Here is a 27,707-nt window from a genome sequence, read left to right as displayed (position 1 = left end):
CATTATTCCACACTATATAACACCGTATAACATTATTCCACACTGTATAACACCGTATAACATTATTCCACACCGTATAACACCGTATAACACTATTCCACACTGTATAACACCGTATAACATTATTCCACACTATATAACACCGTATATCATTATTCCACACTGTATAACACCGTATAACATTATTCCACACTATATAACACCGTATGACATTATTCCACACTGTATAACACTGTCTAAGATTATTCCACACTGTATAACACCGTATAACATTATTCCACACTGTATAACACTGTCTAAGATTATTCCACACTGTATAACACCGTATAACATTATTCCACACCGTATAACACCGTATAACATTATTCCACACTGTATAACACTGTCTAAGATTATTCCACACTGTATAACACCGTATAACATTATTCCACACCGTATAACACCGTATAACATTATTCCACACTGTATAACACTGTCTAAGATTATTCCACACTGTATAACACCGTATAACATTATTCCACACTGTATAACACCGTATAACATTATTCCACACCGTATAACACCGTATAACATTATTCCACACTATATAACACCGTATAACATTATTCCACACTGTATAACACCGTATAACATTATTCCACACTGTATAACACCGTATAACATTATTCCACACTATATAACACCGTATAACATTATTCCACACTGTATAACACCGTATAACATTATTCCACACTGTATAACACCGTATAACATTATTCCACACTGTATAACACCGTATAACATTATTCCACACTGTATAACACCGTATAACATTATTCCACACTGTATAACACCGTATATCATTATTCCACACTGTATAACACCGTATAACATTATTCCACACTGTATAACACTGTCTAAGATTATTCCACACTGTATAACACCGTATAACATTATTCCACACCGTATAACACCGTATAACATTATTCCACACCGTATAACACCGTATATCATTATTCCACACTGTATAACACCGTATAACATTATTCCACACTGTATAACACTGTCTAAGATTATTCCACACTGTATAACACCGTATAACATTATTCCACACTATATAACACCGTATAACATTATTCCACACTGTATAACACCGTATAACATTATTCCACACTGTATAACACCGTATAACATTATTCCACACCGTATAACACCGTATAACATTATTCTACACTGTATAACACCGTATAACATTATTCCACACTATATAACACCGTATAACATTATTCCACACTATATAACACCGTATAACATTATTCCACACTATATAACACCGTATAACATTATTCCACACTATATAACACCGTATAACATTATTCCACACTATATAACACCGTATAACATTATTCCACACTGTATAACACCGTATATCATTATTCCACACTATATAACACCGTATAACATTATTCCACACTGTATAACACCGTATAACATTATTCCACACTGTATAACACCGTATAACATTATTCCACACCGTATAACACCGTATAACATTATTCTACACTGTATAACACCGTATAACATTATTCCACACCGTATAACATTATTCCACACTATATAACACCGTATAACATTATTCCACACTATATAACACCGTATAACATTATTCCACACTATATAACACCGTATAACATTATTCCACACTATATAACACCGTATAACATTATTCCACACTGTATAACACCGTATATCATTATTCCACACTGTATAACACCTTATAACATTATTCCACACCGTATAACATTATTCCACACTGTATAACACCGTATAACATTATTCCACACTGTATAACACCGTATAACATTATTCCACACTGTACAACACCGTATAACATTATTCCACACTATATAACACCGAATAACATTATTCCACACTATATAACACCGAATAACCTTATTCCACACTGTATAACACCGTATAACATTATTCCACACTGTATAACACCGAATAACATTATTCCACACTGTATAACACCGTACAACATTATTCCACACTATATAACACCGTATAACATTATTCCACACTATATAACACCGTATAACATTATTCCACACCGTATAACACCGTATAACATTATTCCACACTATATAACACCGTATAACATTATTCCACACTATATAACACCGTATAACATTATTCCACACTGTATAACACCGTATAACATTATTCCACACTGTATAACACCGTATAACATTATTCCACACTGTATAACACCGTATGACATTAGTCCACACTGTATAACACCGTATAACATTATTCCACACCGTATAACACCGTATAACATTATTCTACACTGTATAACACCGTATAACATTATTCCACACTATATAACACCGTATAACATTATTCCACACTATATAACACCGTATAACATTATTCCACACTATATAACACCGTATAACATTATTCCACACTATATAACACCGTATAACATTATTCCACACTATATAACACCGTATAACATTATTCCACACTGTATAACACCGTATATCATTATTCCACACTATATAACACCGAATAACCTTATTCCACACTGTATAACACCTTATAACATTATTCCACACCGTATAACATTATTCCACACTGTATAACACCGTATAACATTATTCCACACTGTATAACACCGTATAACATTATTCCACACTGTACAACACCGTATAACATTATTCCACACTATATAACACCGAATAACATTATTCCACACTATATAACCCCGAATAACCTTATTCCACACTGTATAACACCGTATAACATTATTCCACACTGTATAACACCGAATAACATTATTCCACACTGTATAACACCGTACAACATTATTCCACACTATATAACACCGTATAACATTATTCCACACTATATAACACCGTATAACATTATTCCACACCGTATAACACCGTATAACATTATTCCACACTATATAACACCGTATAACATTATTCCACACTATATAACACCGTATAACATTATTCCACACTGTATAACACCGTATAACATTATTCCACACTGTATAACACCGTATAACATTATTCCACACTATGTAACACTATATAACATTATTCCACACTATATAACACCGTATAACATTATTCCACACTGTATAACACCGTATAACATTATTCCACACTTTATAACACCGTATAACATTATTCCACACTTTATAACACCGTATAACATTATTCCACACTGTATAACACCGTATAACATTATTCCACACTGTATAACACCGTATAACATTATTCCACACTATATAACACCGTATAACATTATTCCACACTATATAACACCGTATAACATTATTCCACACTGTATAACACCGTATAACATTATTCCACACTATATAACACCGTATAACATTATTCCACACTGTATAACACCGTATAACATTATTCCACACTGTATAACACCGTATAACATTATTCCACACTGTATAACACCGTATAACATTATTCCACACTGTATAACACCGTATAACATTATTCCACACTGTATAACACCGTATAACATTATTCCACACTATATAACACCGTATAACATTATTCCACACTGTATAACACCGTATAACATTATTCCACACCGTATAACACCGTATAACATTATTCCACACCGTATAACACCGTATAACATTATTCCACACCGTATAACACCGTATAACATTATTCCACACTATATAACACCGTATAACATTATTCCACACTTTATAACACCGTATAACATTATTCCACACTATATAACACCGTATAACATTATTCCACACTTTATAACACCGTATAACATTATTCCACACTGTATAACACCGTATAACATTATTCCACACTATGTAACACTATATAACATTATTCCACACTATATAACACCGTATAACATTATTCCACACCGTATAACACCGTATAACATTATTCCACACCGTATAACACCGTATAACATTATTCCACACCGTATAACACCGTATATCATTATTCCACACCGTATAACACCGTATAACATTATTCCACACCGTATAACACCGTATAACATTATTCCACACTGTATAACACCGTATAACATTATTCCACACTGTATAACACCGTATAACATTATTCCACACTGTATAACACCGTATAACATTATTCCACACCGTATAACACCGTATAACATTATTCCACACTGTATAACACCGTATAACCTTATTCCACACTATATAACACCGTATAACATTATTCCACACTATATAACGCCGTATAACATTATTCCACACTATATAACACCGTATAACATTATTCCACACTATATAACGCCGTATAACATTATTCCACACTGTATAACACCGTATAACATTATTCCACACTATATAACGCCGTATAACATTATTCCACACTGTATAACGCCGTATAACATTATTCCACACTATATAACACCGTATAACATTATTCCACACTATATAACGCCGTATAACATTATTCCACACTATATAACACCGTATAACATTATTCCACACTATATAACGCCGTATAACATTATTCCACACTATATAACGCCGTATAACATTATTCCACACTATATAACACCGTATAACATTATTCCACACTGTATAACACCGTATAACATTATTCCACACCGTATAACACCGTATGACATTATTCCACACTGTATAACACCGTATAACATTATTCCACACTATATAACGCCGTATAACATTATTCCACACTGTATAACGCCGTATAACATTATTCCACACTGTATAACACCGTATAACATTATTCCACACTGTATAACACCGTATAACATTATTCCACACTGTATAACACCGTATAACATTATTCCACACTATATAACACCGTATAACATTATTCCACACTGTATAACACCGTATAACATTATTCCACACTGTATAACACCGTATAACATTATTCCACACTATGTAACACTATATAACATTATTCCACACTATATAACACCGTATAACATTATTCCACACTGTATAACACCGTATAACATTATTCCACACTTTATAACACCGTATAACATTATTCCACACTTTATAACACCGTCTAACATTATTCCACACTATATAACACCGTATAACATTATTCCACACTATATAACACCGTATAACATTATTCCACACTATATAACACCGTATAACATTATTCCACACTGTATAACACCGTATAACATTATTCCACACTGTATAACACCGTATAACATTATTCCACACTGTATAACACCGTATAACATTATTCCACACTGTATAACACCGTATAACATTATTCCACACTATATAACACCGTATAACATTATTCCACACTATATAACACCGTATAACATTATTCCACACTGTATAACACCGTCTAACATTATTCCACACCGTATAACACCGTATAACATTATTCCACACTGTATAACACCGTATAACATTATTCCACACTGTATAACACCGTATAACCTTATTCCACACTGTATAACACCGTATAACATTATTCCACACTGTATAACACCGTATAACATTATTCCACACTGTATAACACCGTATAACATTATTCCACACTATATAACATTATTCCACACTATATAACACCATATAACATTATTCCACACCATATAACACCGTATAACATTATTCCACACTGTATAACACCGTATAACATTATTCCACACTGTATAACACCGTATAACATTATTCCACACTATATAACATTATTCCACACTATATAACACCATATAACATTATTCCACACCGTATAACACCGTATAACATTATTCCACACTGTATAACACCGTATAACATTATTCCACACCGTATGACACCGTATAACATTATTCCACACTATATAACACCGTATAACATTATTCCACACCGTATAACACCGTATAACATTATTCCACACCATATAACACCGTATAACATTATTCCACACTGTATAACACCGTATAACATTATTCCACACTATATAACACCGTATAACATTATTCCACACCGTATAACACCGTATAACATTATTCCACACCGTATAACACCGTATAACATTATTCCACACTGTATAACACCGTATAACATTATTCCACACTGTATAACACCGTATAACATTATTCCACACCGTATAACACCGTATAACATTATTCCACACCGTATAACACCGTATAACATTATTCCACACCGTATAACACCGTATAACATTATTCCACACTGTATAACACCGTATAACATTATTCCACACTGTATAACACCGTATAACATTATTCCACACCGTATAACACCGTATAACATTATTCCACACTGTATAACACCGTATAACATTATTCCACACCGTATAACACCGTATAACATTATTCCACACCGTATAACACCGTATAACATTATTCCACACCATATAACACCGTATAACATTATTCCACACTGTATAACACCGTATAACATTATTCCACACTATATAACACCGTATAACATTATTCCACACTGTATAACACCGTATAACATTATTCCACACTATATAACACCGTATGACATTATTCCACACTATATAACACCGAATAACATTATTCCACACTGTATAACACCGTATAACATTATTCCACACTGTATAACACCGTATAAGATTATTTCATACTGTCTCTCTCTCAGCTGTCTCACTCTCTGATGGGTTTAATATTGACGTGTTGAACCCAGAGCCATTCACAGGAAATAAAGAGGACTTTTTTGGATACAGACTGCTGCAATATCAGTCTGACAAGATGAAACAGTGAGTATTTACTTTATTTATTTATGTCGCTAAGTTCACGTTTTCTAAACCTGTCTCAAACTCACAAGGAATAAGAGAACTGTGCCTCAAACACTCTGCACTTCCCCACGTCTTCCTGCAGTCTGTATATTGTAAATACATGATCAAAACTGCTGGTTGTAAAGATTTGGCTAAGATATAAATCAGCATGAGTTAGAAAACCTGCGTGTGATAACAGATATGGAGGGATTACCTGTAATTCCAGTTGATGATGATGATGATGATGATGATGATGGTGATGATGTGAGGTACAGGAGCAGATCCCACTGATAGCAGATATGATAAGGTGTTAAACTGAATGTTTACAGATCAGCGGATGAAGATGACCAAAACGTATTACTGAGCAGCTGTGTGTTGCTCTGACTGCATGAGTGTTCAGTACTCAAGCGTGTGTGTGTGTGTGTGTGTGTGTGTGTCCTGTTAGTATGAGTTCATGGTGCTGAATGCTGTTAATGTGAATTTAAACAGAGTAATCTGCTGTGTTTGGGATCAAGTCTCTCAGCTAAAAGTGTTTAGACCATGCGACTGCCTCCTTGTCTATCTGTCTGTCCATCCATCCAGTGATGTGATACACAACCTCTAAAGCAGGAACAACGTGGCTTTTATATTTCTGTCAGCTACATGGAGGGCGAGATGATGAGCTGCTGAAAATCATATTGTTGTGTTTGTGTGTTGTTGTGTTGTTGTTGTTAGAATTATCGTCAGCGCTCCATTAGGCGCAAACAGATCAGGAGCGATTTTTAAATGCACAGTGGAGAAGGGAAACTGCATCCATTTGTATCAGCCAGGTACGTACACACACACACACACACACACACACACACACACACACACACACGCTCCTAATCAAGTTGTACTGGTCCTCAGACTTGAAGGAGATCAGGTTCTTTGGGATGTCGATGGCAGTGAGGACGTCTCCATCAGCCACGCTCACTGTGAGTTTAACACTTTATCACTTTAACAGTTTAACATGTTAACATTTCTTCATTTTAACACTTTTCACTTTATCACTTTAACAGTTTAACATGTTAACATTTCTTCATTTTAACACTTTTCACTTTATCACTTTAACATGTTAACACTTTACCAGTTTAACAACTCAACATTTTAAGACACTTTAATGTTTATCACTTTAACACTTGTCACTTTAACACTGAGTTATTTACAGTTTAACACTAACAGTTTAACATTATCACTATCACTTTAACACTTTATTTTTTTAATTTTATCAATTTTAACACTTTAACAGGTTTACAATTTAACACTAACACTTTATTCAATACAATTCAATTCAATTCAATTTTTTTGTATAGTGCTTTTAACAATGGATACTGTCTCAAAGCAGCTTTACAGAAATATATAAATTCCTGTGTGGCACTTTTCTGGGTTGGGAAATGAGGATACGAGAGGCTTGGGACAGCTCAAAAAGTCTCTTTATTGGCCATTAATACTTAGCTTGCTTTTCAGTGGTTTTATTATAATCAACGCGCACACACACACACACACACTCACACGGCTCAGTGCAGCTCAGCTCTCGCTCTCTCGAGGCTCTCATCTCTCCCCTCCACTCACTGAAACACAGAACATTCATTAGCCAGATTCCGCACAGGTGTGCAATCCTTACCACTCACCTTCTCCGGCTCCGCCCCATTCACAAACCTGCACTCAACCAGGCCCCCACTTCCACATCTGGATATAAATTTTATTTTTATTTTTTTATCCCTAACGAGCAAGCCAGAGGTGATGGTGGTGAGGAAAAACTTCCTGAGATGACATGAGGAAGAAACCTTGAGAGGAACCAGACTCAAAAGAGAACCCATCTCAGGGAGTTTTTCCTATATTCTCTCTCTATGTTTCTCTTCTATAACTGTATACTATATAGTCAAAGAGGGCAATATGGTTAGAAGGAACTTATGAGCTTGAGTACAAACTTTTCTTAGCAATTGCAGGCCTAAGGCTATCCAAGGACGAACATCCACAGCCATCTTAATGGTTTCTATGTGGTACCATCCACAGTAATCTAAGTAGGGCATCAGGCAGGTCTGGGCAGCAGAAGAAGTCAGGATCACTGGTAACTCAGGAGTAGCATGTGTAGCTCAACAGGGAGAAAGAGAAAGAAAGAGGGAGAGAAAGAAAACAGATTAATAGCTAAGCTCTTGTCCCATAATGGTTAAGCACAATGTACTTTGTGTGCAGAGAGCAAGCAGGGACTCCAGCAAGACTAGCTATGACAACATAACTAAAACGGAGAGCCAGAAGCTAACACAGACATGAGGGCGTCCTGGGACATAAAGCAGTAGCCACTCCACCGTCGACAAACCTGAGTGAACGCGTGATAGTGGGGGGGCGACAGCATCCAAACATCCCAGTTCACAAAAGGCTTGACTAAACAAATATGTTTTCAGCCTTAAACACTGAGACTGTGTCTGAGCCCCAAACACTAAGTGGAAGGCTGTTCCATAACTGTGGGGCCTTGTAAGAGAAAGCTCTACCTCCTGCTGTAGCCCTCACTATTCGAGGTACCAACAAATAGCCTGCACCTTTTGATTGAAGTACACACACAGACTCAATAGAACACTCTCAGGGGAAATCACTTTGCTTTGCTCTCTGCCACTCTTTTTCTCTGCTTTGCATTCAGCATTCATTGCACAGCACACATGGTAAAAAATAGAGAGTCATTTATTTGGGTAGTTAATCCATTTTGGTTTTGTCCTTGAGACTTTGTATGTTGACTGCCTGACTGACGCATGTTTTTTTCACCTTGCTTTTGATTGTTGTTTTGGATGTGTTACGTTGTTACAATGAAGTCTTCCTCAATTTGCATCTGCCTCTGGTGCCTGACAGAAGACGTCACTGCAACAAGTTTGCAACATGCATGCATGACAGGAAATAGGTGCTAGCGGCTCAGGACCACCTCGTAGGGGAGCAACAACTACAGTTAGTGATGATCGATGCTAAGCTTAAGCAGCCAACTAGCATGCTACAACACAGCTAAATCAACTGGCAGCACCTGCCCTCCATGTTCCCTCTTTTAAGTGCCCATCCACACAAATAAGCTGGGGATCCAAGTAAATGTGAAGGCTTTCTGTTTTCAGGATGGCATTTCCAAGCAGAACAAGATGACTCAATTTATCATCCTCCTGACAGAAAAAGCATCCACATCTGCTCTTGAGAATATATCATTCCTGTTACCTACCATAGCTAAATAACCCATTATTCCTAGACTCCTGCCCAGTGTCACCATTATAACCACCTCAGATGAAAGTCCTTAAACAGATTTCAAATTTGAATTTCCCTCCTTTCATCAGGACTTCAAGGAGTTCAGCAAGGCCAAGGTGAATGGTCTACCACCTCATAGACCATTTGATGGCACCACTGAGCTCCTTGCAGGTGTCACGCCACACAGAAACCATGTACATCTACTGTCAGCAACAGAGAACAAGGCCATGGTAAAATATTTTGAGGAGGTACTAAAACAGGAAGACATCAGGATCAGCGAAGGGGATGAGTGGAAAACGGCCTTTAGAACCACCTCTGGTGACTTTGAATATTGTATCATGCCATGTGGGCTCTGTTGCATAGCATCAGTTCAATGCTTCATTAACCTAATGCAACCCAAACCTCATTCCTTGGATATACTATTAAACAGAATGGAGTAATGGTGAATTAAACAAAGTTCTCTGCTATCCGAGAATGTTCTTCTACAATTACTACAGTTAAGGAACTGCAAAGACTCTATTCTATTTTATAGATTAAAATTTCTACAGGAGATTCATCAGAGGATTTAGTTCAATAACTGCTCCCCTCATGTCCCTCTTAAAGAAGGGTCCTATAGAAAGAACGGTATTCTTTTGTAAAAATGAAACCAAAATATCAATGTTTTAAGGGTAAATTTTATTTTTCATTTTGTTGGTGATATAGAGTTGCAGCCCAAGTTTCTCTCATGAGTGTGATGGAAACTCATATTTGAACGGAATCTGTTACCAGTTCAACAGCAAGCTGAACACCGTCACCAACATCACCGCCGCTTTCCAAGGTATGACTGTTCTTCACTCTCACCATCACCATGTTCAGGGTGAATCAGTGATAACTCTGCAGTTTAAACTGTTACACCATGAGACATAAACAATGTTAAACCCTGAGACATGAACACTGTTAAACCCTGAGAGATAAATGCTATTAAACCTCGAGATATATGTATGTACATACAGTACTGTGCAAAAGTCTTAGGCACATGCAAAGAAATGCTGTAGAGCAAAGATGCCTTCAAAAATAATGAAATTAAATGTTTCTACATTAAAAAAATCCTATAAAGAGCAGTAAACAGTAATAAATGAAATAAAGTCAGTATTTAATGTGACGATCCTTCACTTTAAAATAAAGCAGTATCTGAGGTGCAGTGTGTGCAGTTTTATAAGGAAATGAGCTGGAAGTGTTACTGAGCATCTTGCAGAAGCAGCCACAGTTCTTCTGGAGACTTTGACTGTCGACTCGCTTCTTATTTCTGCAGCGAAACCCAGCAGCCTTCATTATGTTTTTATCTGAAAAGTGTCTCTTATGGAATCTGCTGCTTTCTTTACTGACATACAAACATTTTTCTGTAACATTTCATTTTGTGCTGGAAAAGTAATGTTTCAAATCTAAAAGGTTTTTGTACTGAATCCATAATGTAGAAGCCAGAAAATAAAAATCTATAACAAGTTTGTACTAAAAAAAAATAGGTTGCCCAAGACTTTTGCACAGTGGTGTATATTTGCAGTATATACATATATATAGTTATTGTGCTGTTTCTTCACAGAGTGCACGAAGAATAAAGTGAACCTGGTCTTCCTTTTCGATGGCTCCAGCAGCATGCAAGCCTCCGACTTTGATAAGAATAAAAAATTCATATGGGACATTGTTACAACACTCAAAAACTCATCCATCGAGGTGAACACACAACACAACACAATATCGCACTACACACCACAACACACTGCACACACTGTGTCTGTTTTTCCTTCAGTCTTTATTTCTTTTGATATTTTCCTCTCAGTGTCTCTGATATTCAGTTGATTTCATGTCTAAAAGGAGAGACAATAAACATCTCCTGAGGTGAAACCATGTAAGATCACATGGCTAAAGTGTTAATTGCTCATCACTCCTCATGTGTCACCTCAGGTGTTTAGTGTCTTTCCTGTAACCAGTTACCAGTTACAGGTTACAGTTACCTGTAACCAACCATGTAATCAGTACACCACTAATTATCCACAAAATTATCTATTTTTGACATTTTGATAGAAAGTGAACTCTTCACACTGAGGTTATTTTTTTAAACCACCCACCCCCAACTTCAGTGGACCAGACATATTACAAAATATAAAGCCATTCCAGAAAGAGAGAGAGAGAGAGAGAGAGTTGTGAGAGAGGAAGGGACACCTGCCCTAGGATTCACCACCATGTGGTCCTCTGCAAGATGATTAGATTAGATTAAATTAAGTTAGAGAGACTTATTGTCAGTCTAGCCATACAGCACAATGAAATATTGCTCTCCAAGGCCTTGGTGCAACAAAACAACAGTAGTGGAAAATTAGAAAAAGTGGCAATGGACAACAAAATGCAAGACAAAATAAATAATGCTAAGCAACACAAAAATACAACACAACAAACAACACAACTGTTACTGGTACAGCATAGAAGTCCCTGAGTGTTAGAAATAAAATGACTATAGTGCCATACGTAAATGACAGGTATTAGTGGTACAGGTGGACAGTGCACGATATTCCTGAGTGTGTATTTATGAATGTGGCGTAGTGATGAAAAAGAGCAAGATAACTAGCAACTAGTTCATTATGGGAGTTTTGTCTGTTAATTTCGAGAGAGGTTGATGTGACACAGTTTGAGGATCCCGACAGTTTGTGGGATGAAGCTGTTCCAGAATCTGGCGGTCGGGACACTTTGGTATCTTCTGCCAGATGGCAGAGGGATGAAGAGTTTATGGGAGAGAGGGATCAGACACTATTCTGGTGGCTTTTCTGGGCAGCTTTTATGATAGATGTCCTGTAGTGGAGACAGAGAGACCCCCATGATGTTCTTCACTATTTACTACAGGATCTTGCAGTCTGATGCGCTGTAGTTATCATGCCAGACAGTGATGCAGCTGGTGAGCACATTCTTTATGATGCCCCTGTGAAATGTGGTGAGGATATGGAGCAGAGTGTAGCTCCTCAGTTGGATTATAGGAAATGGAGGCACTGCTGGACTTTTCTACACTACTGTGGTTGCTGGATTTTTCTGGCCAGGGGCATGGTGTTGTGAGACCAGGTTAAGTCATCAGATGTGTGCACTCTGAGAAACTGACAGGTCAACACTGTCTCTACAGGAGACCCATGGATGAGGAGTGGTGAGTGGTGCAGACTGATCTTCATGAAGTCCACTATCATCTCATTTGTCTTGTCAACATTACGAGACAGATTGTTGAGCTGATGTCATTCCACTAGCAGCTCCATCTCAACTCTGTATGCTGTCTCACTGTTGCTGCTGATGAGTCCCACTACTGTGGTATCATCTGCAAACTTGATGATGTGGTTTGGAGCTGTGCCTTGCAGTACAGTCATGCATTATCTTTGTGAACAGCAAGTGGCTGTGCATGCATCCCCAGGGTGTGCCAGTGCTCAGTGTGATGGTGCAGGAAGTGTTGTATCTAATCTGATTGGTCTGTGGCCATTCAGTCAGGAAGTCAGGATCCAGTTGCAGAGGGAGTGAAGCCCAGAAGGTTCTACTTTGTGACAAGTATACATGTCTATCAACAAAATCAAACACAATTTGGCAGCAAAACATGAACAGATACATGGAAGAAAAAATGAGATAAAATTATGGACAGGAACAGTTAGTGTCTGAATGCTGTAGAAATATTTGTAACTGTGTGTGCTTTTTATAGCCAGTATGGAGCACAACTGTTTTTAATACTGTATGTTAAATATTATTGATATGTTTTTCTCTCTCTCTCTCTCTCTCTCTCTCTCTCTGTGTGTTTGTGTGTAGTTTGCTGCTGTTCAGTTTTCTAAGACATTCAGTACAGTTTTCACCTTTAAAGATTATGTTAACGGCGTGGCGAAGAAGAAACTTGATGAAGAAAAGCACATGAAGTCACTCACGAACACACACAAGGCCGTTGACTTCACCCTGTGAGTATATCTATAGAAACATACAGTATATACTGTACACATATATGAATACAGTATTATATATAGATATATCATATACTATTGTGGCAGAGGGGGCATGGTCGAGTGTCAGCTGTAGACGGAGAGGAGGCGGGTTGAACTTGTGACGATTCTCACCTGTATCTTATTCCTGTCAGTCTTCTTATTTGTGTCTATTTGTGCTTTCATTGTCTCCCGTAACCTGTGTGTGTGTGTGTGTGTGTGTGTGTGAGAGAGAGAGAGCAAGAGAAAGCTGGCAGAGCTTGCAAGGCACGCATGCACGCACACAAACACGCCGAGCAGCATGAACTTGAAGTTGACGGAGTGAAAGCCATGAGTCTGTTGAGTTTTTGAAAGTGCGCTGAAAAGTGTGGACTGAATAATCGCAAGCCCAGAGCTCAGCTAAAATTCTGCCTGCCTCCCGAGTCTTCCTCCACACCCTCACACAGCGGGGTTCTAGAGTGGTGGGCTGCAGCAACTTCTGGAGTGCCCATCGGCTCTCAGCCTGCTCCTGCAGAGGGCTTCAAAGTGCAGCTGCTGCTCATGGCGCAGGTCGAGGTGCGCATGGTGTTGGGTTTGGTGGAAGAAGGTGAGGGACTTGAAGATCTTGCAGAGTGAGGAGGCTTCCATGGCAGCGTCAGAGTCTCACAAGCTCCACCAGCTCTCTTTCTTTCTCTCTCTCTCTCTTTCTCTCTCTCACTGGTTATGGGAGACACTAAAAGCACAAAAAGACACAAATAAGTAGACTGGTGGTAATAAGACACAGGTGAGAATCATCATGTGTTACCTGCCAGTTCGACTTGCCTCCTCTCCGTCTACAGCTGATGCTCCACCGTGCCACCACTACCATAACTATAAATATTTATTGGACAGAAGGTGTGAATTAATTTTATATAACAGCATGCCTCAGTAGTTTCAGCTGTAACGTAAACATTAAGTTTAACACACTTATTATAATAAGGTATGTTATTGTTTCTATAGTAACCGCTTATACACAGAGAATCCACAAACTGTAATGTATGGCTAATAATAAACAGACTAAAAACAAATAAAAACATATAATCAATGATGTGGTGAAGCTTTTTGTAAGGAGACATTTATTTAACATTTATGGAAGGAGTCTCCAGTGTCAGTGCTTTGTAACAGTCGTAGGTAAAGCTGTAAGTTTTCAGTTTTCACGAGTTTATGCTTTGCGGTTTCTCGGGAACATGACAAGTTGCGTTTTTTGTAAGTGACAACAGGAACTAATTTGTCTCAAGTCTTTGTGGTATAAGTGGAATAACACGTGACAGACCAAGTGGTTATATGAAAATAATCCACTTCAGGGTCGTCATAGTAACTCCACTTTGTGTCAGGCCTTATCACACCACCCCAACTTGGATTATTTTCATAAGACCGCAAGGTCTGTGTTATTCCTTACATATAAATGTGTATAAACAAACATATTATAATCAAAAACATATAAAACAAGCATATAAACATATACTATAAACATACCGAAGTGTGCAAAAGTGCTGGGCACATGTACCGAAATGCTGTAAAGCATTCTACATTAAAATATCTACTATAAAGAGCAGTAAACAGTAATAAACTAAACAAAGTCTATATTTGGGGTGATAATGCTTTGCTTTTGTAAAATGCACCAGTGGTCTCAGGTACAATTTGTGCAGGTTTATAAGGAAATTAGCTGTGAAGTTTTATTGATCATCTTGGAGAACTGCCAGAGCTCTTGTGGAGACTGGCACTCTTGTTTCTGTTTTTGCAGAGAAAACTCAAATTATTCATGTTTTTTTTAAAGTGGTGTGTTATGTATTGTTACTTTTTTTTTAAAAATTTTAATAGATAACGGATAAATAGATACTTTGACATTTTTCTGTAACAGTTAGGTTTGTTGGAAAAGTAATGTTTGGAACTTTTTTACTGGCTCAATAATGTACAAATCATACAATAATCATCTAAGATAAAATTTGAATTTAAAAAAATGTGCCTAAGACTTCATAGTACTGTATAAAAGTAAACATACAGTATATGTTAATGAATTAATCCAGCCTGACCTGCTTAATGTAGTTTATACAGAATTTCTGTTTGTAGAGAATTTCAGTGAGAATGGTAATGTGGAGTTTCGGTGTGTGTGTTCATTTTCCAGTAAGAATTTGTTTAATAATGTGGAGTCCGGTGCAGATCCTGAGGCTACTAAAGCCCTGGTCATCATCACAGATGGAAGTCCTTCTGATATAAACACTAACGAGATACAGCGCTGTGAGAAACTCAACATCGCTCGCTTTATCATCGGGGTGAGTACACTAATGCAAACACACCACTCTTCCATCCTATCATCTCTCCATCCATCCATCCATCCATCATCTCCACCATCCATCATTCATCAGTCCATTCATCATCTCTCTTCCTCCTCACTGATGCTGTAATGAAGATGTTTTTGATCATTAGGTGGGGAAAATAGACAATTTTGAGAAGCTGAATAAACTTGCCTCAGAGCCGAAAGAGAGCAACATCTTCAGGATTGAAAACTACGATGGACTAAATGGACTTCTGGATAAACTGCAAAATAAGATCTATGGCATCGAGGGTAATAAAAACACTTTAAAATAGTTTTGTGTGTGTGTGTGTGTGTGTGTATATACTTAGCATGTTTAGTAATAAAGGGCAAATCCAATAATCATCAACAATATTCCAGAGAAGAGGCAGGTAACATCAAACAGGGATAATCCATGATCAAATCTAAAACATGAGCAAGAGTCAAAAACCAGAATGAACAGGAAACGGGAAAATACACCTCATAACGTATCTATACAAATCCACGATAAGACCTTGAAGCTTTCATTTACATTTACATTTACATGGTATTTGATAGATGCCCTTATTCAGAGCAATTTAGAGAAGAGTTTTTATTCTCTATCAAAAAACACATCCTCATGCTAGTTCACTAGGTCAATGACTAAGAGTACCATCACTCTAAAGAGATTCAAAGATTCAAAGCGTTTATTGTCATGTGCACAGTGAGGAAACCAAGTTTCCCTGTACAATGAAATTCTTTCTTTGCTGTCCACATTGAATGCCAAGATAAACACAAACTATGTAGAAAATGAAAACAGACATACACATACATACAAACAAACATAATAAAGTGTAGCTATGTTGCAGAAGTAGAAATATAGACTATGTATATCTGTATGTGTGAGTGTGCAATATTGACTTGTGCAAAACAATACTACAGTACATGTAGTTACAGTAATGTGTAAACATGTAGCAGTAATATAAAGTATATCTCTATGTGCAGTATTGACTTATGTACAAAAACAATAGTACAGAGGCCTGTAGCAAATTGAGTGCAACTACACAATAACAATAGCAGCTGTCACATTTAACAATGTGCAAATCGAAATGAAGCTGCTTGATAAGAAATAGCAGCAGTAACATTTACAAATGTGCAAATTAAGCAGTAGCAGTTCAGTCCTCCTATTCTATGAGATATGTGAGACTAGTCTGTGTCCACTTGCTACCCATTTAAAAGTCTAATGGCTGAGGGGAAGAAGGAGTTCCTTAGTCTGGAGATTCTGCATTTCACACTCCTGTACCTCCGTCCTGAGGGCAGGAGTGTGAACAGTCCGTATTGTGGGTGGTTTGGGTCCTTAAGGATGGAGGCAGCTCTCCTGTGGACTCTGCGGTGGTAAATAGTCTGCAGAGAGGGCAGTGGAGTCCTGATGATCTTCTCAGCAGTCCTCACCACTCTCTGCAGACGTTTGCGATCCCTCATTGTAGTGCTGCCATACCACACAGTGATGCAGCTGGTCAAGACGCTCTCAACAACGCGGCTGTAGAAGTTGTTGAGGATCTTAGGCGACATGCCAAACTTCCTCAGCCTCATTAGGAAGTACAGCCGCTGTTGTGCTTTCTTAACCAGCTGGGTGGTGTTGAGTGTCCAGGTGAGGTCCTCACTGATGTGGACCCCCAAATATTTAAAGCTGCTCACCCTCTCCACTTCAAGCTCTCGGATAAACAGTGGCTGGTGAGGTCTCCTCTCTTTCTTCATGTCCACTATCATCTCCTTTGTCTTGTCCTTGTTGAGGGTGAGGTTGTTGTCCTCACACCATGTCACAAGTTTGGCCACCTCCCTCCTGTAGGCCGCTTCATCTCTGCCAGTGATCCGTCCTATCACTGCGGTGTTGTCTGCGAACTTCACGATGATGTTGTCCTTGTGGGAGGCGACACAGTCATGTGTGAACAGTGTGTAGAGGATGGGACTGAGAACACACCCCTGTGGGGTGCGAATGTTTGTTATGATGGTGTCTGAGGTCCAATTTCCAATCCTGACAGACTGAGGTCTTCCAGTCAGGAAATCCAGGAGCCAGTCACAGAGTGTGGAGTGTAGTCCAAGTGCAAACAGTTTGTGAGTGAGTTTATGGGGGATGACCGTGTTGAAGGCGGAACTGTAGTCGATAAAGAGCATCCTGATGTAGGTGTCCTTATCTTCCAGGTGAGAGAGGGAAATATGGAGGTCTGTAGGCTGGGTACAAGAACAAAGAGATGTGGTCTGACTGACCAAGGTGGGGGCGGGGTGCAGCCCTATTCGCACCGCGTATGTTGCTGTAAACATTGTCCAGTGTGTTATTGTCACGGGTGGGAATGTCCACATGTTGGTGATATTTGGAAAGTACAGTCCGTAAACTGCACTGAGTAAAGTCACCAGCAGCGATAAAAACAGCATCAGGGTGAGCCGTCTCTAGCGCGCTGAAAACGTTGTGGAGCTTGCCGAGCGCGGCTGTGGAGTTGGTTCGCGGAGGGATGTAAACAGCAAAACCCAGCTGGGGAGGTTACTACAGGAAGTACAGTATGTTAGCACAGAAAAACACAAGAGAAGGATTTTTTAAATAACAAAGTGCTAATTTAAGTACTTGGCAAAGACAAAGATACTACAGGGTTTAAATAAACAAAATAATTGAGGGCTAAACAGGGACCGGTGAGAACATTCAGGAAATTTCAGTACTAATAGGACAAAGGCGGCAATAATGCTTTGCAATGAGAATGAGAGGAGGAATGAGAATGAGAGGAGGAATGAGTATGAGAGGAGGAATGAGTATGAGAGGAGGAATGAGAAGAGGAATAGAATGAGAGGAGGAATGAGAATGAGAAGAATGAGAGGAGGAATAAGAATGAGAATGAGAGGAGGAATGAGAGGAGGAATGAGAATGAGAGGAGGAATGAGAATAAGAAGAAGAAGGAGAGGAGGAATGAGAATGAGAGGAGGAATTTGTGACAGGCTCTGTGTGCATTCATGTACCTTCAGGTCAGTTATGCTGCTCAGGTTGCTTTGGATAAAAATGAATAAAATATAAAAGTTTAAAGTTACATGACTGAAAGTGTTTTGTGAAAAAAAAAGTAAATTAAAAAAGTAAATGTTGCTAATGAATAATGGGGTTTTTGTCTTCAGGAGCTCAGGGAAGGAACTATAGAGAAGAGCTGTCTCAGAGTGGATTCAGTGCTGCCAGTGACAAGGTACTGATCATACATCAGACAAACATCTGTCTAAACACACGCCATTTACCGCATCTGTCTAAACACACGCCATTCACCACATCTGTCTAAACACACACCATTCACCGCATCTATCTAAACACACGCCATTCACCGCATCTGTCTAAACAAACACCATTCACAACATCTGTCTAAACAAACACCATTCACCGCATCTATCTAAACACACGCCATTCACCGCATCTGTCTAAACACACGCCATTCACCACATCTGTCTAAACAAACACCATTCACAACATCTGTCTAAACACACGCCATTCACCGCATCTGTCTAAACACACGCCATTCACAGCATCTGTCTAAACACACGCCATTCACTGCATCTGTCTAAACACACACCATTCACCGCATCTGTCTAAACAAACGCCATTCACCGCATCTGTCTAAACACACGCCATTCACCGCATCTGTCTAAACACACACCATTCACCACATCTGTCTAAACACACGCCATTCACAGCATCTGTCTAAACACACGCCATTCACAGCATCTGTCTAAACACACGCCATTCACCGCATCTGTCTAAACACACCATTCACCGCATCTGTATAAACACACGCCATTCACCGCATCTGTCTAAACAAACACCATTCACAACATCTGTCTAAACTCACGCCATTCACAGCATCTGTCTAAACACACGCCATTCACCGCATCTGTCTAAACACACCATTCACAGCATCTGTCTAAACACACGCCATTCACCGCATCTGTCTAAACACACGCCATTCACAGCATCTGTCTAAACACACGCCATTCACCGCATCTGTCTAAACACACGCCATTCACCGCATCTGTCTAAACACACGCCATTCACCGCATCTGTCTAAACACACACCATTCACCGCATCTGTATAAACACACGCCATTCACCGCATCTGTCTAAACACACGCCATTCACCACATCTGTCTAAACACACGCCATTCACCGCATCTGTATAAACACACGCCATTCACCGCATCTGTCTAAACAAACGCCATTCACCGCATCTGTCTAAACACATGCCATTCACCGCATCTGTCTAAACACACGCCATTTACATCTGTCTAAACACACGCCATTCACCGCATCTGTCTAAACACACGCCATTCACCGCATCTGTCTAAACACATGCCATTCACCGCATCTGTCTAAACACACGCCATTTACAACATCTGTCTAAACAAACGCCATTCACCGCATCTGTCTAAACACACGCCATTTACAACATCTGTCTAAACACACGCCATTTACAACATCTGTCTAAACACACGCCAATCACCGCATCTGTCTAAACACACGCCATTCACCGCATCTGTCTAAACACACGCCATTCACCGCATCTGTCTAAACACACGCCATTCACAGCATCTGTCTAAACACACCCCATTCACCGCATCTGTCTAAACACACCATTCACCGCATCTGTCTAAACACACGCCATTCACCGCATCTGTCTAAACACACGCCATTCACTGCATCTGTCTAAACACACACCATTCACCGCATCTGTCTAAACACACACCATTCACCGCATCTGTCTAAACACACGCCATTCACTGCATCTGTCTAAACACACACCATTCACCGCATCTGTCTAAACACACGCCAATCACCGCATCTGTCTAAACACACACCATTCACCGCATCTGTCTAAACACACCATTCACCGCATCTGTCTAAACACACGCCAATCACCGCATCTGTCTAAACACACACCATTCACCGCATCTGTCTAAACACACCATTCACCGCATCTGTCTAAACACACGCCATTCACCGCATCTGTCTAAACACACGCCATTCACCGCATCTGTCTAAACACACCATTCACCGCATCTGTCTAAACACACGCCATTCATCACATCTGTCTAAACACACACCATTCACCGCATCTGTCTAAACACACGCCATTCATCACATCTGTCTAAACACACACCATCATTCATTCATCTATGTGATGTATGTAATGGCACCTTGGCAATAAATTAATGGACACTTGGGTAGTAGCCTGAGGTAACTAACTTCTCTCCCACCTCTCAGATGTTGGTGTCACAGGTGTTGCTCTTTCCTGGCTTTGTTCATACCTCATGGATATACAGGTTTACTTTTCAATGCAGAATTATCAGTCACCTACTGTTTCCCTGAAATTCTGAAATTAGGGGAACTGAAACCATGCCGGCAAATAGGTTGACCCAAAGGGGGTGTGTGTGTGTGTGTGTGTGTGTGTGTGTGTGTGTGTGTGTGTGTGTGTGTGTGTGTGTGTGTGTGTGTGTGTGTGTGTGTGTGTGTGTGTGTGTGTGTGTGTGTGTGTGTGTGTGTGTGTGTGTGTGTGTGTGTTGTGGCCTAATGGATAGAGAGTTGGACTTGCAACCCAAAGGTAGGTCTGAAGGTTGTGGGTTTGAGTCTCGGGTCCGGCAGGGATTATAGGTGGGGGGAGTGAATGACCAGCGCTCTCTTCCACTCTCAATACCACGACTGAGGTGAGACCCTTGAGCAAGGCACCGAACCCCCAACTGCTCCCCGGGCGCCGCAGCAAAAAGGCTGCCCACTGCTCCGGGTGTGTGTTCACTACTGTGCGTGTGCACTTGGATGGGTTAAATGCAGAGCACAAATTCCGAGTATGGGTCACCACACTTCACTTCACTGAATAGTGGAGGTCCAAGAACCAATCCCTGAAATTATAAAAACACTCTAATATGATTTATATTAGTCTTTATATTATTATTATTATTATTATTATTATTATTATTATCAGTTAAAGCAATGTATTGGTCAGTTTAATTGTTGCGCTGTTGACAGATATAAAATTTTAGCCCTCTTATCTAATCTAATCTATTTATAATATTTACCACTGTTATGCTGATGACATTCAAATCTGTACAGCTTGTAGATCTGCTCCCACTGTCCAGACCGGTTCACTATTAGCATGTGTAAATGAAATAAATGCTGCATCATGCCCCCCCCCCCGAGGCAGACGTGTTTGCTCGTTCCCCACTCGAATGCCGTTTTTTTCTTCTTTTTTGTTTGTTTCTTGTTTTCTCTGCAGTGCACAAATGCAATACACTGCTAACATACAACAGACAGGCATTGCTGGACATCGCCAATTCAGCCAATCATTTTGAATTTATCTGTTTTATACCTCCGGAACTCCAACTCCTTACTCGCTCCCGCAGCCACTGCCACCACTCCCAGGAAGGCCTTGAAGCACCGAGCTCGAGCGAGGAAGCTGATCCGAGGAGAGTGCTCGGGAGACGGCGACACAAGCGAGGCAAGAGGGGAGGGCTTCATGCTAGGCTAAAGGCCCGTGCTAACAGACCACCGCTACCCAGCCTCTTGTTAGCTAACGTGCGGTCTCTGGAAAACAAACTGGACGAGCTGACAGCAAGGATCACATCACAACGGGAAGTAAGAGAATGCTGCGCTCTGATTTTTACTGAGACCTGGCTCTCAGAGAAAGTACCGGAATCCTCTGTTCAGCTACAGTCTCACTCCTTACACCGAGGAGACCGGACCGCAGCCTCCGGTAAGGCTAAAGGGGGAGGTGTGTGTGTGTGTTTATCAACAACTCATGGTGTGCAGACATACAGACTGTTTATAAGCACTGCTCGCCAGATGTGGAGTTTTTATTGCTGAAATGCCATCCCTATCATCTACCAAGGGAATTCACTGCTGTGTTTATAGCTGCTGTTTACATCCGTCCGCGAGCCAACTCCACAGCCACGCTTGGCGAGCTCCACAACGTTTTCAGCGCGCTAGAGACGGCTCACCCTGATGCTGTTTTTATCACTGCTGGTGACTTTAATCAGTGCAGTTTACGGACTATACTTTCCAAATATCACCAACATGTGGACATTCCCACCCACGACAATAACACACTGGACAATGTTTACAGCAACATACGCGGTGCGAATAGGGCTGCACCCCGCCCCCACTTTGGTCAGTCAGACCACATCTCTTTGTTCTTGTACCCAGCCTACAGACAAAGACTCAAACAAACCAACCCTGTTGCCAAACAGGTTAAGCTCTGGACCCCACAGACTGAGGGCATCTTGCAGAACTGTTTTGCTCTGACAGACTGGGATATGTTTAAAGCTGCAGCCACTCTGGAGGACTCTTCTGTCAGCGTACAGGATTATGCTGAGTATGTGACTGGGTACATTAGCACTTGTGTTGATAACATCGTACCCACCATACAAGTCAGGAAGTTCCCTAATCAGAAGTCCTGGATAAACAGTCAGGTATGCCACATGCTGCGTGCTCGATCTGTTGCATTTACAACAGGCAACGAGACAGAGTACAAAGCTGCAAAGTACGGACTGAGAAGAGCCATTACAGCGGCTAAAAGACAGTACAAAGAGAAGCTGGACAGTTTCTACTCTACTGCCGGTGCCGGAAGGATGTGGCAAGGCCTGCAGCACATCACAGACTACAAGACCACCACGAACACTACTATCAGCCCCTCAGACAGCCTGCCGGATGACCTCAACACTTTCTACGCCCGCTTCGAGACCTCCAGCGTCGACACAGAGAGGAGGCACACACACTTGGACCACCCAATCCCCCCCTCCTACTGTCTCATCAGCTGTGGTACACAAAGCACTGAGGAAGATCAACCCCCGCAAGGCAGCAGGGCCAGACAACATTCCTGGGTGGGCCCTCAGAGCTTGTGCTACAGAACTGGCTGATGTTCTCACTTCCATCTTTAACCTCTCCCTCAGTCAAAGCACCATCTCAAACTGCTTCAAAACCACAACTATCATCCCCCTTCCCAGGAAGAACCCCCCAACCTGTCTGAACGACTACAGGCCAGTAGCACTCACTCCAATCATCATGAAGTGTTTTGAGAGAGTGGTGCGGACCCACATTCAGAGCAGCATGCCAGACACTTTGGACCCCCTGCAGTATGCATACCAGACCAACAAGTCCACATCAGACGCCATTGCTGCTGCCCTCCATATTTCCCTCTCTCACCTGGACACCTACATCAGGATGCTCTTTATCGACTACAGTTCCGCCTTCAACACGGTCATCCCCCATAAACTCACTCACAAACTGTTTGCACTTGGACTACACCCCACACTCTGCGACTGGCTCCTAGATTTCCTGACTGGCAGACCGCAGTCTGTCAGGATTGGAAAGAGGACCTCAGACACCATCATTACAAACATTGGCACCCCACAGGGGTGTGTTCTCAGTCCCATCCTCTACACATTGTTCATACATGACTGTGAAGTTTGCTGATGACAACGCAGTGATGGGACGGATCACTGGCGGATCCTCAACAACTTCTACAGCTGCGTTGTTGAGAGCGTCTTGACCAGCTGCATCACTGTGTGGTATGGCAGCACTACAATGAGGGATCGCAAACGTCTGCAGAGAGTAGCGAAGACTGCTGAGAAGATCATCAGGACTCCACTGCCCTCTCTGCAGACTATTTACCACCGCAGAGTCCACAGGAGAGCTGCCTCCATCCTTAAGGACCCAACCCACCCACAATACGGACTGTTCACACTCCTGCCCTCGGGACGGAGGTCCAGGAGTGTGAAATGCAGGACTTCCAGACTAAGGAACTCCTTCTTCCCCTCAGCCATTAGACTTTTAAATGGGTAGCCAGTGGACACAGACTAGTCTCACACATCTCATAGAATAGGAGGACTGAACTGCTACAGCTCAATTTGCACATTTGTAAATGTTACTGCTGCTATTTCTTATCAAGCAGCTTCATTTCGATTTGCACATTGTTAAATGTGACAGCTGCTATTGTTATTGTGTAGTTGCACTCAATTTGCTACAGGCCTCTGTACTATTGTTTTTGTACATAAGTCAATACTGCACATAGAGATATACTTCATGTTACTGCTACATGTTTACACATTACTGTAACTACATGTACTGTAGTATTGTTTTGCACAAGTCAATATTGTACACTCACAGATGTACATAATCTATATTTCTACTTCTGCAACATAGCTATACTTTATTATGTTTGTTTGTATGTATGTGTATGTCTTTTTTTATTTTTCACATAGTTTGCATTTGTCTTGGCATTCAATGTGGACAGCAAAGAAAGAATTTCATTGTACATGGAAACTTGTTTTTCCTCACTGTGCACATGACAATAAACGTTTTGAATCTTGAATCTTGAATCTTAAAAAGATGGCTTAACTCCAACTTCCTAAAACTGACTATGGATAAAACTCATTAAATCATTATTATTGGAACACCAACACTTACTAAAAATATTCTTTGTGATTTTAGCTGGGACATTGATGGCACTCTCATTAAACCATCCAGGACTGTAAAAAAAATTTAGGCATCATCTTTGATCCTTCCATCACTTCTGAAGCTCATATTAACTTTGTCTTTAAAATTGCATTTTTTCACCTCTGTTGCATTGCTTACCTTCATCTGTTCTCAAAGACGCTGAAACACTGGTTCATGCATTTATATACTCACATCTTGACTATTGCAATGCCATCTTCATTAGTTTACCTGCTAACTCTATTGCTAGGTTACAATATATTCAAAATTCTGCTGCTAGAATTTTTACACATACCAAGCGCTCAGCTCACATTAGTCAAGTCAAGTCAAGTCAAGTGGCTTTATTGTCATTTCAACCATATACAGCTAGTTAGTACACAGTGAAACGAAACAGCGTTCCTCCAGGACCAAGGTGCAAGTAGAATCTGATGAGAACTTTTACAGAATTACAGAATTTTTACATAAAGTGTAAACAGCACAAGACAGTACAATAACTACTAAAACAGGACAATAGGCGAAGTAAGAGACAGCACAGCATACTATGACATAGTACTCAGCAGATAAGCTTATAGCTATATATGGACATAGCAGGTATTGGGGTAGCAGCCAGGTAGAGAGTATAGTAGTGACAAAAAATTATATACAATATTTTATAAATAGTGTAGCAGCAAAAATGTATGTAGTAAAAACAGAGATGTGAAAAATTGCAGAGGGAGTGGAGTGGTGTTAAGTTGCCTGTGTTGGTGTGTGTGTGTGTATGTCAGTTCAGTCTCTGAATATTGAGGAGTCTGATGGTTTGGGGCAAGAAACTGTTGCACAGTCTGGTCGTGAGGCCCGAATGCTTCTGTACCGTTTGCCAGATGGCAGGAGGGTGAAGAGTGTGTGAGGGGGTGTGTGGGGTCGTCCACAATGCTGGTGGCTTTGTGGATGCAGCGTGAGATGTAAATGTCTATGAAGGAGGGAAGAGAGGCCCAAAGATCTTCTCAGCTGTCCTCACTCTTGCTGCAGGGTTTTCTGATCCGAGACGGTACAATTTCCAAACCAGGCAGTGATGCAGCTGCTCAGGATGCTCTCGATAGTCCCTCTAGAACATGGTGAGGATGGGGGTGGGAGATGGGCTTTCCTCAGTCTTTGCAGAAAGTAGAGATGCTGCTGGGCTTTCTTAGGTATGAAGTGTTGAGGGCTTAGGTGAGGTTCTCCACCAGGTGAACACCAAGAAATTTGGTGCTCTTGATGATCTCCACGGAGGAGCCGCCGATGTTCAGTGGAGGGTGGTCTCTCCATGCTCTCCTGAAGTCAACAACCAACTCTTTAGTTTTGTCCACGTTCAGAGACAGCTCGTTGGCTGTGCACCAGTCCGTTAGCCGCTGCACCTCCTCTCTGTATGCTGACTTGTCGTTCTTGCTGATGAGACCCACCACGGTCGTGTCATCGGCGAACTTGATGATGTGGTTCGAGCTGTGCGTTGCTACACAGTCAGGATGAACAGCAGGATGAACAGCAGTGGACTGAGCACACAGCCCTGGGAGGCTCCAGTGCTCAGTGTTTACATTTAAATCACTTCATGGTCTGGCACCTCACTTTCTCAGTGAACTGCTTCTCTCCTACAACCTGATCCCCTCGCTCAGGTCTTCTGGGTCTGGACTCCTCTCTGTCCCTAGATCTTGCCTTTCTTTAATGGGTGGCAGGTCATTCAGCGTAGTAGCACCCAAGATTTGAAATTCACTCCCTCTGACTCTTCGCAGCATCACTTCTGTCTCTGAGTTTAAATCTAAACTTAAAACTTATTTGTTTTCTCAGTGTTATTGTTGTATCACTACTGTAAAGCGTCCTTGAGTTCTAGAAAGGCGCTATATAAATTAAACATATTATTATTCTAAATTAAACATATTATCTATGGCTTCGTTGGACCAAGGTCATTCAGGTACTGG

General features: G+C 40.5%; 1 protein-coding gene across 1 annotated transcript in view; it reads left to right on the top strand.

The window, feature by feature from the left end:
* Nucleotides 1–6,636: 6,636 nt before the first annotated feature.
* Nucleotides 6,637–27,707, top strand: part of LOC113529661 (integrin alpha-M) — a 67,000-nt gene continuing 45,929 nt past the window's right edge. Inside the window, exons 1-9 of the mRNA XM_053229772.1 lie at nucleotides 6,637–6,755; nucleotides 7,488–7,582; nucleotides 7,662–7,729; nucleotides 10,716–10,830; nucleotides 11,593–11,723; nucleotides 13,818–13,960; nucleotides 16,125–16,272; nucleotides 16,427–16,565; nucleotides 19,428–19,492. Of these exons, the coding sequence (XP_053085747.1) occupies nucleotides 6,748–6,755; nucleotides 7,488–7,582; nucleotides 7,662–7,729; nucleotides 10,716–10,830; nucleotides 11,593–11,723; nucleotides 13,818–13,960; nucleotides 16,125–16,272; nucleotides 16,427–16,565; nucleotides 19,428–19,492 (912 nt within the window). The 5' untranslated portion in view covers nucleotides 6,637–6,747. The remainder of the gene's footprint in view (nucleotides 6,756–7,487; nucleotides 7,583–7,661; nucleotides 7,730–10,715; nucleotides 10,831–11,592; nucleotides 11,724–13,817; nucleotides 13,961–16,124; nucleotides 16,273–16,426; nucleotides 16,566–19,427; nucleotides 19,493–27,707) is intronic.

Source organism: Pangasianodon hypophthalmus, chromosome 26 (assembly GCF_027358585.1).
Source record: "Pangasianodon hypophthalmus isolate fPanHyp1 chromosome 26, fPanHyp1.pri, whole genome shotgun sequence".
Taxonomy (NCBI): Eukaryota; Metazoa; Chordata; class Actinopteri; order Siluriformes; family Pangasiidae; genus Pangasianodon; species Pangasianodon hypophthalmus.
The sequence above is the reverse complement of the archived record's forward strand: the minus strand, read 5'-3'. Positions and strand labels throughout refer to the sequence as shown.